The 14,933-nt window shown below is 44.9% G+C and overlaps 1 protein-coding gene across 2 annotated transcripts in view; it reads left to right on the top strand.

Annotated features, from left to right (window-relative positions):
• The window catches only part of kansl2 (KAT8 regulatory NSL complex subunit 2), a 43,828-nt gene that overhangs the window by 27,184 nt on the left and 1,711 nt on the right, over positions 1 to 14,933 (top strand). Inside the window, exons 7-9 of one of the 2 annotated variants that reach the window (XR_014620691.1) lie at positions 3,887 to 3,986; positions 12,844 to 13,091; positions 14,111 to 14,390. Coding sequence is in view for 1 of the 2 variants with exons in the window: in XM_084333829.1 (XP_084189955.1) it covers positions 3,887 to 3,986; positions 12,844 to 13,091; positions 14,181 to 14,390 (558 nt within the window). In the remaining variant the exon portion in view is untranslated. The remainder of the gene's footprint in view (positions 1 to 3,886; positions 3,987 to 12,843; positions 13,092 to 14,110; positions 14,391 to 14,933) is intronic. The other variant, XM_084333829.1, reaches the window with a different exon arrangement.

Here is a 14,933-nt window from a genome sequence, read left to right as displayed (position 1 = left end):
AAGGTTAGGGTTAGACAGTGGCTCAGGAGGTAGAGTGGTCGTCTGGTAATCAGAAGGTTAAGGTTAGACAGTGGCTCAGGAGGTAGAGAGCGGCCATCTGGTAATCGGAAGGTTAGAGTTAGACAGTGGCTCAGGAGGTAGAGTCGTCTGGTAATCAGAAGGTTGGGGTTAGACAGTGGCTCAGGAGGTAGAGCTGGTCATCTGGTAATCAGAAGGTTATGGTTAGACATAGGGATGCACCGATCCGACTTTTTCAGTCCCGATACCGATACCTGGGTTTGGGTATCGGCCAATACCGATACCGATTCCGATACCCATTGTTTGATGAAAAAGTTAAAAAAAAAATTAATCCACGTTTTTTTAATTTTATATATATTAAAATATATATATATTTTTTAAGAATTGTAAAGGATCACAAGTGTGTTTTTGATTTGTTGTAAACAAAGACAGAAAATAAACTTCATTCATTCAATTAATGTATGCCTCACTGTCACTGTGTGGAAGAGACTGGGATCATTCTTTTGTGCTACAAGGCAACATCAGGCTTGACTTAAAACATTACTTTCCTAACTTAGTGAAACTAAATGTAACAAATTAACACATAGATATAAATGTACTGAATGGTTATTTCTTATTTTATTTATTATAAAAATAAAAGTGTGATATATATATATATATATATATTTTTTTTTTTCTCTCGATACCCGGTCCAGCTATTTTACTGATATCGGCGGCCGATACCAATATGGGATCTGTGCATCCCTAGTTAGACAGTGGCTCAGGAGGTAGAGCTGGTCGCCTGGGCCCAGGAGTTCAACATTTGTAATCCCTATTGATGGATTATTAACAGATTGCAGAATGGGTACAATACAGTACAGCTCAATACACACAATTGTTAAGGGGATGCAGACCTGAGGAAGACTTTCGTCTTGTTTACATCAGGGTCCCCCATTTTCAATTCATAATGAGTTGAAATGAATGAATCCAAATCTGATCAGATGGGGATTAAAAGTTTTGAACTCCTGGGCCCAGGTGATCAGAAGGTTGGGGTTAGACAGTGGCTCAGGAGGTAGAGTCGTCTGGTGATCAGAAGGTTAGGGTTAGACAGTGGCTCAGGAGGTAGAGCAGGTCGTCTGGTAATCAGAAGGTTAATGTTAGACAGTGACTCAGGAGGTAGAGCTGGTCGTCTGGTAATCAGAAGGTTAATATTAGACAGTGACTCAGGAGGTAGAGCTGGTCGTCTGGTAATCAGAAGGTTAGGGTTAGACAGTGACTCAGGAGGTAGAGCTGGTCGTCTGGTAATCAGAAGGTTGGGGTTAGACAGTGGCTCAGGAGGTAGAGCTGGTCGTCTGGTAATCAGAAGGTTGGGGTTAGACAGTGGCTCAGGAGGTAGAGCTGGTCGTCTGGTAATCAGAAGGTTAGGGTTAGACAGTGGCTCGGGAGGTAGAGCTGGTCGTCTGGTAATCAGAAGGTTAGGGTTAGACAGTGGCTCAGGAGGTAGAGCAGGTTGTCTGGTAATCAGAAGGTTAATGTTAGACAGTGGCTCAGGAGGTAGAGCAGGTCGTCTGGTAATCAGAATATTAGGGTTAGACAGTGGCTCAGGCGGTAGAGCAGGTCGTCTGGTAATCAGAAGGTTGGGGTTAGACAGTGGCTCAGGAGGTAGAGCAGGTCATCTGGTAATCAGAAGGTTAGGGTTAGACAGTGACTCAGGAGGTAGAGCAGGTCGTCTGGTAATCAGAAGGTTAGGGTTAGACAGTGGCTCAGGCGGTAGAGCAGGTCGTCTGGTAATCAGAATATTAGGGTTAGACAGTGGCTCAGGCGGTAGAGCAGGTCGTCTGGTAATCAGAAGGTTAAGGTTAGACAGTGGATTAGGAGGTAGAGCAGGTCGTCTGGTAATCAGAAGGTTAAGGTTAGACAGTGGATTAGGAGGTAGAGCAGGTCGTCTGGTAATCAGAAGGTTAAGGTTAGACAGTGTCTCAGGAGGTAGAGCAGGTTGTCTGGTAATCGGAAGGTTAGAGTTAGACAGTGGCTCAGGAGGTAGAGTCGTCTGGTAATCAGAATGTTAGGGTTAGACAATCAATCAGATTTATTTGTATAGCACATTTAACATGACACGTGTCAACCAAAGTGCTGTACAGAGGGTAGATACATAGATACATATTGACAACAATCGCACTCAGTTTTATGGGAGGGCACACAGGCAAGCACACAGGAAAACGGGGCATGAGTCAGTGAACGGGAAAGGCTAGTAGGTAGAAGTGGGTTTTGAGCCTAGATTTGAAGGCATCTATCGAGGGGGCAAGGAGCCTAGTGGAGGCGGGGATGCTGTTCCACAGTTCAGGGGCTGCGACAGCAAAGGCATGGCCCCCCCTGAGCTTGAGGTTAGACCTCCGGACTGTCGGGAGCCTCTGATCGGCTGACCTGAGGGACCTGGTGTTGGAATAGGGGGATAGGAGGTCTGAGATGTAGGAGGGGAGGTGACCATTAAGGGCTTTAAAAACAAATAGGAGAACCTTAAAATCTATCCTGTAGCGTACTGGAAGCCAATGAAGGGCGGCAAGGACAGGGGTGATGTGGTCTCTCTTGCGGGTTCCGGTCAACAGTCTGGTCAACAGTAATCGGACGGTTACGGTTAGACAGTGTCTCAGGAGGTAGAGCTGGTCGTCTGGTAATCGGAAGGTTACGGTTAGACAGTGTCTCAGGAGGTAGAGCTGGTCGTCTGGTAATCAGAAGGTTACGGTTACAGTGGCTCAGGAGGTAGAGCGGTCGTCTGGGCCCAGGAGTTCAACACTTTTAATCCCCATCTGATTGGATCAGATTTGGATTCATTCATTTCAACTCATTATGAATTGAAAATGGGGGACCCTGATGTAAACAAGACGAAAGTCTTTCTCTGGTCTGCATCCCCTTAACAATTGTGTGTATTGAGCTGTACTGTACCCATTCTGCAACCTGTTAATTAAAATGTCCAATCAATCAATCAATAGGGATTAAAAGTTTGGAAAGTGGCTCAGGAGGTAGAGCACACTATATCCTATATAATTGTATATGAATTCCTCTTGTTTCTTTGTTTACATACATTGCTTACAGCTTATGTTATATTACGTTTTATTGTATTTCCTTTTTTTTGTGGCCATCTTGGTCTATATGTCATTTGTCAAGTAATTTGTCAAGTACTATTATATACTTATTGTTTTTGTGTCTTGTAAGCCCATATGGGCTGGGCATACACCTGTATGTAAGACCGTCTGGTAATCAGAAGGTTAGAGTTAGACAGTGGCTCAGGAGCAGCGGACCTCAATGATGCTTATCTTAATCAGAACAGAACTCCTATCATGCAGAGGCTCTATGGGGGAATGTAAACATTTAGGAGCAGGATCTGAGAAGATCATTGAAGATGCACATCCTCTCCTGTGAATCCCAAGTCACTCATGTTCCCATTTCATTTTTATAGATGATAATAATGCACTTTATTTGTATAGCACCTTTCATACCAGAATTGCAGCCAAAAGTGCTTCGCAGCAGTAGAAATAGACATAAGAATAGGAATAAAATGTGCATAAAATCGACGGAATAGAATAAATGCATAAAGTGCAGACTGGGTCTATTTTTAGAAGCATATTAAATGGTAAATGGCTGTTGAACTCTATTTTGCACTCTAAATTTTAATTTATGCAGCAAACAAAAGCATTTGAATCGTCACTGATCTTTATCTTTAATTGGGGGTAATAGTGAAACAGGAACGCTGAGTCTCATCCTCTCTGATGTTCCTTCCAGGTGATGTGTACATTTTCCTTCAGGCCTTGGTTGCAGTTAATGTCACGGTTAACTGTGATAAATGTCTTGCTTTCGGGTTTTTAATGAAGGTTTTTCTTTTTAATTGTAGCCACACACGACAAGGACGACTTACGAGAAGTGCATCTCCTTTGTGGAAGGAACCCGCTGTATGAACCCCTGCCTGCCCATGACCAGACACTGCCTCTCTCGTATCCTTTCACACGGAATACCTGCCGCTTCCTCCTTCTACTTTCTCATACGCACTACCTTGTGCTCCTTAATAAGTCAACCGTTTCCATTTTGCCTGTTTTGTCTTGCACGTTTAAACTCCCTTTTTACCACTCGGTATCTTTCTTGTGCTGTTGTCTTACATTTAGTCATTTAGCTGAACGCTTTTCCCATCCCAAGCGACTTACAGGTCTGTACGACAGGTCAGCAGGAAGGGTACAACTCTTTCAGCTGAGAAACGATGTCCATCAAACAGTGTTGAAGTGTTGAGTGCATAGTAGTAGAGAATATTATTAGTATAGTAGGTACTGGTAGTAATATAGACGAAACTTTTTATTTCAGATATTGATTGAATTGTGTTTTTAGTCGATGGCGAAAGATTGGTCTTGACTTTAATATGAGTCAACTACTTGCATGTTTAAATTAACATTTGCCAGGCCGGCTAAGTGGCGCAGTGTGCAAGGCGCTCGCCACTAACGCAGGAGATGCTGGGTTCGAGCCCAGCTCTCGGCGTTGCTTCCGGCTTGGCTGGTCGTTCATACTAATACAATTGGCAGTGTTAGGGGTGGGAAAGCCGGTGACTGGGGATCGGACGTTGTGCACAGCCCAGTGATTTAATGGATGGTCCAGTGAGTTAATATACACTATTGCAATGGATGAACTAGTGTATAGTGCAGCAATGCAAGTCCGGTTCACAGTTATTGTTGTAATGGAGAAGTGGGAGTTATGTCACAGGGGGTTGGGGACGGGGGGTGCGAGGGGGTGGGGGTGCGGGGCGGCAAGTTGTTGTTGATCGTTTAGCAGCCTCACAGCCCGTGGGTAGAGGCTGTTGGTCAGTCTGCTAGTTCCGGACTGGATGGATCTATACCTTCGACCAGAGGGCAGCAGTTGAAAAAGATGGTGTGCTGGGTGGAACTGGTCCTGTAGGATGTTATTCACACGACGTAGGCAGCGGGAGTTGAAGACTGTGGAGATATCTGGAAGGCTAGCTCCAGTGATCCTCCTCGCAGCCTTGAACACTCTGGAGGGCCTCCTTCTCTGCCCTGGTGCAGCTGGAGAACCACACCAGTAGTCCGTACGTGAGCACACTCTCTACTGTGCAGTGGTAGAAGTTATAAGCCATCAGTCCCTGTGGGAGTTTAGCCCATTTAAGTTTCCGCAGATAGAAGAGGCGCTGCTGTGCTTTCCCCACAGCAGAGGTAATGGTGATCCCCCCAGGACAGGTCATCAGTCATAGTCAAGCCCCCAGAAACTTAAAATTTGAAACCCTCTCCACCTCCTCATTTCCAATGAGGAGTGGAGAGTGGCTGAGGTCACCAGTCCTGCGGAAATCGATGATCATTTCCTTGGTCTTCGTGGAGTTGAGAGCAAGGTTATGACCATCGCACCACTCCACTAGTCGCTCAACCTCCCTCCTGTATGAGGTCTCATCATTTCCTTTGATGAGGCCAAGTACTGTTGTGTCGTCTGCAAATTTGACTATGATGTTAGATGGAGAGGAGGAACAACAGTCGTGGGTAAAAAGTGTGTAGAGAAGTGGGCTGAGTACACCCCCCTGAGGGGCCCCGGTGCTAATGGGCAGGGTGGGGGATGTGTGCTTGCCAATCCTGACATGTTGTGTGCGATTTGTAAGAAAGTCCAAGATCCAATTGCATAGTGTGGTGTTCAGTCCGAGTTTGTGTAGTTTACTGTGAAGCTTGTTGGGTAGAATAGTGTTGAAGGCTGAACTAAAGTCAACAAAAAGGAGTCTACCATATGTGTGCCTCTGGCTCTGCTCTAGATGTTCCAGCAGAGTGTGCAGCACAATGGCAATAGCATCCTCAGGGTTCCCACGGTACCTGGAAAACATTGAAAACATGGGATTAATTTTTTCATTTTCCAGGTATGGAAAGTTATGGAAACTGAGCAAAAGTGACCAATTACATGGAAATAGAAACAGTTGTCCTGGAAAATTGTATTGGATGATGTGTAATAAAATTTAACTATTGAGCACAGAATTAACATGAGTTTATAAAAACCCTATACATTTGAACAGCTTTTACTGTAGATAGAAATGGATGATCCCATGTTGTAGAGCATGCTCTTGGCGTCCTATATGGTATATTGGATGTTGGAATTTGATGCAGGCAACTTGGTGAGCCAAGGGAGCCTTGGCGGCATCTACAGTGAAACTTGAGTGAAACTTCTTATGCAAGTTTATCCTCAAATGTAAGTAGCTGTGTTTTAACTGTGTGGTAAACCTGGGTTTATCAACGTTAGTTAGTAAGCAGTGCAATCTTGCTAACTAGCTAGCCAACGTTAGCTCTCATAACGAGCCAGTTAGCCAGCGCCAGGTACAGTAGCTAGCCAACGTTAGCTCTCATAACGAGCCAGTTAGCCAGCGCCAGGTACAGTAGCTACCAACGTTAGCTCTCATAACGAGCCAGTTAGCCAGCGCCAGGTACAGTAGCTAGCCAACGTTAGCTCTCATAACGAGCCAGTTAGCCAGCGCCAGGTACAGTAGCTACCAACGTTAGCTCTCATAACGTGTAGGGGTGGGACGATACATCGATCCAGATCGATCTATTATCAATAATCAAATAGGATCGATGCAACGTAAAAAGATCGATTCATATTGCGATACTCTTATTTTGAAAATCCGGCGACGGCGACGTCATATCCGCCCCGCGGCCAGTGTTGTGAAACTCTGTTTAGCTCTGTACAGCAGAGCGAGAGCAGGGCTTCAGTCGTCTATTTTGAGACCCGATATAAGTCTGTGCAGTTTTTTTCCCGCAACGGGTCAAATGCGTGTGTGTGTGTATGAAAATACCAGATGAAGTGAGGAGTATTATTATATTGATATTATTTACTGAGGATGGACAGATAATGTTGATATTTAAACATGATCATCATGCAACATAAAACAATTGTAGGAACGGTTTTGGAGAGGAAGGGGTTTTAGCTTGCGTGTTGTGAGTTCCAAAACATTTTACTTAAAGTTTAAAGCTCAATATATAAAAACGTGGCACTTTACAGTGAACAGGAGGTCTATTTGTATTAAAAACAATAGATTGTTTTTCATTTAAATGTCTGGAAGAGCTCAAAAATAAAAACGTCAATTGATATTTCCGTAGCCTTTTTTTAGTTTATCTAAATGTGACTGTGTTAAATTTCCGTAGCCTTTTTTTAGTTGATCTAAATGTGACTGATTGTGTTAAATGGGCACATAATATCGTCTCATATTGATCGCAGGTACCTGAATCGAATCGTATCGTATCGTGGCAGACTTTGTGATATCGGCAAATATCGTATCGTTGTCCAAAGAATCGATATTGTATCGTATCGTGATGAAACTGGTTATTGCCACCCCTAATAAAGAGGCAGTTAGCCAGCGCCAGGTACAGTAGCTACCAACGTTAGCTCTCATAACGAGCCAGTTAGCCAGCGCCAGGTACAGTAGCTAGCCAATGTTAGCTCTCATAACGAGCCAGTTAGCCAGCGCCAGGTACAGTAGCTAGCCAACGTTAGCTCTCATAACGAGCCAGTTAGCCAGCGCCAGGTACAGTAGCTACCAACGTTAGCTCTCATAACGAGGCAGTTAGCCAGCGCCAGGTACAGTAGCTATCAACGTTAGCTCTCATAACGAGCCAGTTAGCCAGCGCCAGGTACAGTAGCTAGCCAACGTTAGCTCTCATAACGAGCCAGTTAGCCAGCGCCAGGTACAGTAGCTAGCCAACGTTAGCTCTCATAACGAGCCAGTTAGCCAGCGCCAGGTACAGTAGCTAGCCAACGTTAGCTCTCATAACGAGCCAGTTAGCCAGTAAGAGAAGAGGCCGCGAAGATGGAAGAGGAGGATGACAGAGGAAAAGGGAGAACAGTGGAGAGGAGTTGAGAAGAGTAGGAAGAGAAGACAGGAGCGGACACGAGGGGAGGTGTGGAGAGAAGAGGACAGGATGAGATAGGAGAGGAGTGGAAGAGAGAACATAATATCAATCCCAGTGCTCATGTGTTCCAGTTCAATAAATTGTTGTTCATCTACAGCTTGTTGCATTATTTCATGCATTGATATTATCAATAAGACATAATCTCTAAGCATTTACAATGTAGACTTGACTGGCACATCTTTTAAATCAAGTAAGTAGTCAGGTGTCCTAGGGGGTTGTGTGTGTGAGGGGAGGGGGGCGCGGATGAGGGCGGAAAACTTCAGGGGCCTATAGATCATCACTTAATATGGTACCTGGAAAATCAGGAGGTAGTATGGAAAAAAATTTCAAGGCAATCGTGGGGACCCTGATCCTCTGTTGACCTGTTCTTCCGGTAGGCAAACTGGTTGTGGTCTAATGATGGCGGTATGGAGGCTTTTATGTGTTTCATGACCAGTCTCTCAAAGCATTTTGCGACGATGGGGGCGAGTGCCACAGGTCTGTAGTCGTTCAGGCCTGTGACTTTAGGTTTCTTTGGAACCGGGACTATTGTTGCTGCCTTAAGACATGCGGGAACCCAGGATGAGCCCAGAGACAGGTTGAAGATGGTGGTGAGAACTGGGGCTAGTTCAGCCGAGCAGCGTGAGCCTCCCACGTGCTACTCCTCGCCACTGAGAGAGTAGCGGAGTAGTGGAAGGTTATGTTTATGAATATCTTCTCTGTACCAACTGGTTTGCTAAATATATAGGTGATTGAGAGTTAATTATGTTTCTGACGGCTAATCTAAAGGATGTGCGTTTCTGCACATAAAACCATGCGAGGCAAGAGTGCATTGAGGCAACGTTTCTAGTGCAGCATAGTTCCAGTCTAGCGGCTCCATGGTATCTTATATATAGTAATATGTCAACTTGCACGTTTAAACTCACTTTTTACCACCCAGTATCTTTTGTTGTGTCTGGACATTAATACGAGTCAACTTGCATGTTGAAACACTTTTTACCACTCCGTATCTTTAGTCATACTTCTCATTTTTCAGACTTGAATTTCAAGCTCTACTTGAAATTGAGATTATGCTTTATTATTATTTTTTAAACTCCTCTCCTGGACTATATTCATTTTGGCCTTGATCAAGATTAGCAGCTTGCAGTAGCTGTTGGTTTCAAACAGAGCCAATATTAACTTCTTCCTGTGGTCTGTTGGGTTCCCCCAGAGGTAACCAGGGGATGTTCAATTCAGTTGGAAGGAACAACATCCTCCCCTCCTTGTTTGATCATCAAACCATTCACACAGACCACGGTGGGATCAGTTCACCAAACCATTCACACAGACCACGGTGGGTTCAGGTCACCAAACCATTCACACAGACCACGGTGGGTTCAGTTCACCAAACCATTTTACACAGACCACGGTGGGATTAGTTCACCAAACCATTCACACAGACCACGGTGGGTTCAGTTCACCAAACCATTCACACAGACCACGGTGGGTTCAGTTCACCAAACCATTTTACACAGACCACGGTGGGATCAGTTCACCAAACCATTCACACAGACCACGGTGGGTTCAGTTCACCAAACCATTCACACAGACCACGGTGGGTTCAGTTCACCAAACCATTCACACAGACCACGGTGGGTTCAGTTCACCAAACCATTCACACAGACCACGGTGGGTTCAGTTCACCAAACCATTCACACAGACCACGGTGGATTCGGTTCACCAAACCATTCACATGGTGGGTTCAGTTAACCAAACCATTTACACCGACCGACCACGGTGGGTTCAGTTGATGTGGACTTCATTCAGAATTAGACAATTAAAAAAAATATGGAATGGTTCTTCCAGTCTAAAGAAATTATTTGAGAATAAATGCTCCAGTGAATTGTAGTTTGAAATAGTATTCTGAATTGAAAGTGAGTTAAAACAACCCTGGTGTAGACCTCAACTTAAGCCCCTCTCCAGGGTTCCTGTGAGGTCTTAAAAAGTCTTGATTTTGATAGGTGTTAAAAATCTATTGGATTAGGAAGTTCTTTATATGTTGTGATAACTCCTCTGTGTCTTGTTTAATGTGTTTATTTGGGGTAAATGTCCAGGCTGTAAAGTAAGCAGTACGGTAATAGACCATCAGTTCCCCTCCAACCATTCATTCATGGAATTTCATACGTTTTTGCCAGTACGGCTGTGAGATGGCTATACAATTCTATTCAAAGTCTTGAAAATGTCTTAAAGTCTTAAATGTAACTTGTGGAAAACTGCAGGAACTCTGCCTCTCGCACAGGAGGAGAGCCCTGGGCTTATCGGTGGCTCCTTGTTCTGCCAGACCAGCGTTTCTGAGTTCCACCTGGTTGTGTAGCCGGCTTCATCTCTTCCCTTTTCTGTGCTGTGAAGGTTTCAGAGGAGGGCAGTCTTCTTTATGGATCACACTGCATACCTCACTGCATGCCTCACTGTATAACTCACTGCATGCCTCACTGTATACCTCACTGCATGCCTCACTGCATGCCTCACTGCATGCCTCACTGCATGCCTCACTGTATACCTCACTGTATACCTCACTGTATAACTCACTGTATGCCTCACTGCATACCTCACTGCATGCCTCACTGTATACCTCACTGTATAACTCACTGTATGCCTCACTGCATACCTCACTGTATGCCTCACTGTATGCCTCACTGTATAACTCACTGCATGCCTCACTGTATATCTCACTGTATACCTCACTGCAGCATGGTGGCTCAGTGGTTAGCACGGTTACCTCACAGCAAGAAGGTCCTGGCTTCAAACCCCAGCTGAAGGCCTTTCTGTGTGCAGTTTGCATGTTCTGTGTTTGTGTGGGTTTCTTTCCGGTACTCTGGTTTCCTCCCACACCAAAAAACATGCATGCTAGGTAGGGATGGGTACCGAATTCGGTACTTTTAAAGGTACCTACCGAAACACGTCGGTACTACCGAGTATCGATTCACGTGAGATCCGCCGGTGCCAACTTTCGGTACAATGCGCAAAAAGAAAAAAAGTCTGACGTCACTTTTTGTTGACCGCAAAAACGAAACCGCACGTTAAGGCACAATACATGTTTTCAAACTCTCCTTGGGTGTTTGCAATTCATGGTGACTGGGGAGTATATGTCTCTGATATCTATCTTGGTAGTGGGCAGGTTGTTAGAAAGTGTAGCTCAGTTTCCACATCTGCTCTGTCTGACATGGCTGTTAGCCACGGAGCGTCTTTAGAGGAGAGGAGATTGAATCCGGGACACAATGGGACACTGGCTCTGTTCATGGTCAATGTAAATATTTGCATGTAATTGGCTTTGCAGCAGAATGTATAAAGTATGTATATAAAGTAGATGATAAAATGTCGTACACCTGTTGGAGTTCGGAGTGAACGTGACGACACCCAGCTGTCAAAAGATATAGGCCTGAGTTTAGCGTTATCTTGTTTTAAAATCACTTTTTCGAGGAAGTAGTAGAATTTCGCAGAACACCGGCACAACTCAGGACAGAAGAGTAGAGGATGTGACGTCTGTAAACAAGCCACACACACCGCAGAGCGGGTCTTCTCCAAAGCGGGGGTGGAGCAAAAATAACTGCTAGAATACTCAATCAGCAGCAGAGTAGTTCATTGCTGCTAGATTGTTTGTTTGTTTAATCAGTTGTAAAATACTTTACATTAGTAAGATGTAAATAATAATAAAGTAATAATAATACATAATTTATTTATTAAATATTAAGTTTGGATTTTTTTTTTTTTTTTTTTACAACTGAGGTAGGTAGATAAAAAAATTTAGACTAAAGTACCGAAAAAAGGTACCGGTATCTATTCAAATGTGAAAGGTACCCATCCCTAATGCTAGGTATATACTCCTGCCATCGCCCTTGAGCAAGGTACTGGCATCACAACTGGAGTTGGTCCCCGGGTGCCGCACTGTGTGGCTTAACCACTGCTCCTAAATGGTTGGGATGGGTCAAACGCAGAGGATGAATTTAATAAAGGCTTAAACTTACTGCTTCTGTTGCTAAACAATGCAAAAGAGGTTTATGTGAATTTTGCTTGTGAAATGGTACGATACGTGTTGGCAAATTGATGGATTTTCGAAGGGCAGTGTGAATTGTTCTGGAACCAGCAATGCAGCATTATAATACCGTTTGATACCACTTGGCTTTGTTGTGTGAAAGGGGCTTTAGTAGAGACATACAGCCTCAACGTCGTCTTTTTTTTTCCGATTTTTGTTTTCCGATTTATTGCAGTCATACAGCAAGTACAGTACAACGAAGAGAAGTTTGCCATCCAACCAGAGTGCAAATGTAGCAGTAAAGTGCAATAGTAATATACAATGTACAGATGATTAAATTGGATATAGAATATATTGGTACTACTGAGTAATAGTGCTGCTAATAAGATGTATGTACAGAGCTGTACATCTAGGTTGGTTTAGACACCACTCTGCTGTTCAGACTCGACCCATACAGTATAAACCAAAGTACATTGTTAGTAACCGTTTGCCAAGATGGTTGGATGCAGACTAATTCGACAGATTAATGCAGAAAGCTGCTATATTGTGAACGAGCCATACAGCTTAATAGCCATTCTTTGGCAAAAGGCACACTGTTGTACAAAACCATCCAGGCATATCACTCGTACAGTCCAGCTTTTTGCAGCTAAACAATAAGGAGCCTTATGTTGAGCTCTAATTGCAGTAAGATTTATTTGTATAGGGATAATTGTGGTACTTGGCGATAATAATCATCTTATTTGTGCAACTGGTAAATGTTAAATGTTATTCTCTAATGCAAATGTTCCGTGCTTGTGATTATTATTATAACTTTTATATTGCTGTTGAAATGGAACGTGTGTATTTTGACTCCTGACAATGTCCCTGCCGTCGCTCTCTGCGTCGCCACCTCCACCCGCCGTTCTCCTTGACCACGAGACGCAGACATCCACCAGGACAGCAACCAGGTGTTGTTCAAGACGTGTCCGGGGCTGAAAGACGTCCCGTGCGACCGCACCGTCCACATGGGGCAGTCGGACGAGCCCTGCTGCCCCCTACACCTCACCCTGCCGGCCCCCCTGTACCGGTCGGAGCAGGTGCCCCAGGAGCAGCTCACCCCGGCGGCCAAAGACATGTACCTGAGCGCCGCGGAGCTCCAGCCCACGGAGAGCCTTCCGCTGGAGTTCAGCGATGTGCGTTTCAATTTACTCTACGCTGCGTAGATCTCACTGGCTGCTCATAGGCTGCTTGGTTAAAGTTTTAGTGTCGTGTGTTGTTTACTTTGTTTTGTTTGTGTTGTTTACTTTCTTTGTTTGTGTTGTTGCAATCCTGTCCCTGTGAAGTAGATTTGACTTCATTTCAGGCCGGTGTTTTTGTGTCGAGGGTTCTAGTTTGCCTTGTCTCGATTCGTCTGCTTCTAGAAGATGCAAATGTTTCTCAAAACGTTCTAGATACAGCGGTTGCAGACCATGAGCAACCGCGTGTAAGCAGAACCCTTGCTTAACCTACACACTCATAAAGGTTCTACGTTGCCTGTCTTGATTCTTCTGCTTTAGAAGATGCAAACGGTTCTCAAAATGTTCTAGATACAATGCTTGCGGACCCTTGCTTAACCCACACAATACTCATGAAGTCCAACGATTGCAGACCATGAGCAGCCGTGTATAAACAGGCCTGTGTCTCAGTCACTGCCCACTTATCTCTCCTGCCCTTTTTTTTTTTTTTTTTTTTTTTTTTTTTTTTTTTTTTTTTTATAACTTTGACCAGTCAGCCGGTTCTTTTTAGCGTTTATCGCTTTTTTTCTGGTCAAGCATGACCGACAGAAACAGGTTGAATGGGATATAGATCGGGGAAAGACACTCTGAGAAAATACGGCGAGTCCGGGAGTCGAACTCGTGTCCCCCAGATCCGTGACGCGCACGGTTGTCCCCGACGCCGAAATAGCGCCGAGATACGCGGTGAGCTACTGGAGCTCCCCCTCTCCCGCCCTCTTTACCTGCTCCCTCGAGCAGCATCAGGCTGTGGACATGGCCGTCCTTTCCCCTGCCTGGGTAAACTACTGAAATGTATTTAAATAAATTACCCATGCCTGTACCGGAAACGGTAAAACATGACCTAAATAAAGTCTTGGAACTACATCTCCTTATTGTAGCGTGTCGGTGAGCATTGTTTTAAATATAACTCGAGTTTAACCCCCCCCCCCCCTGCACAGGCGGAGCGTCCCTACAGGTGGGGCGGGGTGAGAGGATGGCACAGTGACAGTCTGCCCCTCCGTGTTGCAGGACCTGGATGTGGAGGGGGATGGTGCGCAGGGCCCCCCGTCCCCCCTGCAGTTCGACACGGCCCTGGCCCTGGAGGACCAGAGCATCAGAGCCATCGCTGAGTCCCCCATGGACATCCTGACGGGCGGAGAGGACGAGGACCAGGGCGAGCTGGACGCCTCCGCACAGGAGCTTTCGGAGAGGGACATGGATGCCTTTGTGGACGACCAGGTATGCTCTCTCGGGACCTGGCTCGAGTCCTTCAGTCACTCTAAGACGAAAAATTAACTTTTTTGAGAAAACAAAAAAAAAATTGAAAGGATACCCAATACAAGACCGTTTTTGGACTATATTACTATATTATGTGTTAACGATACCGACCAGGTAGGTATTAGTGCCACGCCAAGTGCAGATAGGAGGTTTTCCCCCACTTATTTTTTTTTATGCTGATGGGAGGTTTTGCTCTTCGGCCATCAAAGTGTTTTCTGTGTGCGTGTTGACATGCTATTCATGTTCACACAGCAGACATTGCAAAACCACATTCTCAATACAAAGTGTCGTAAACAAAGTACTTGACAGTGACAAGCATGTAAAAATGACAAGCATGTATAAATTACGACTGTAAAGCGTGTCACGGAGGTGGACAGGAGAGCAGGTATTACCCCAGCGGCGGCCAGCCGGACGGTCTCGGGTCTTCACAGTAGTCGGGACATTCCTCCCAGAGAATGTTGGAATGCTGAAAATGACAACTCCGCGTCAGACGGCGGGAGCGAA

This window comes from Notolepis coatsorum (genome assembly GCF_963971535.1).
Source record: "Notolepis coatsorum genome assembly, chromosome: 17".
Lineage (NCBI taxonomy): Eukaryota > Metazoa > Chordata > Actinopteri > Aulopiformes > Paralepididae > Notolepis > Notolepis coatsorum.
The sequence above is the reverse complement of the archived record's forward strand: the minus strand, read 5'-3'. Positions and strand labels throughout refer to the sequence as shown.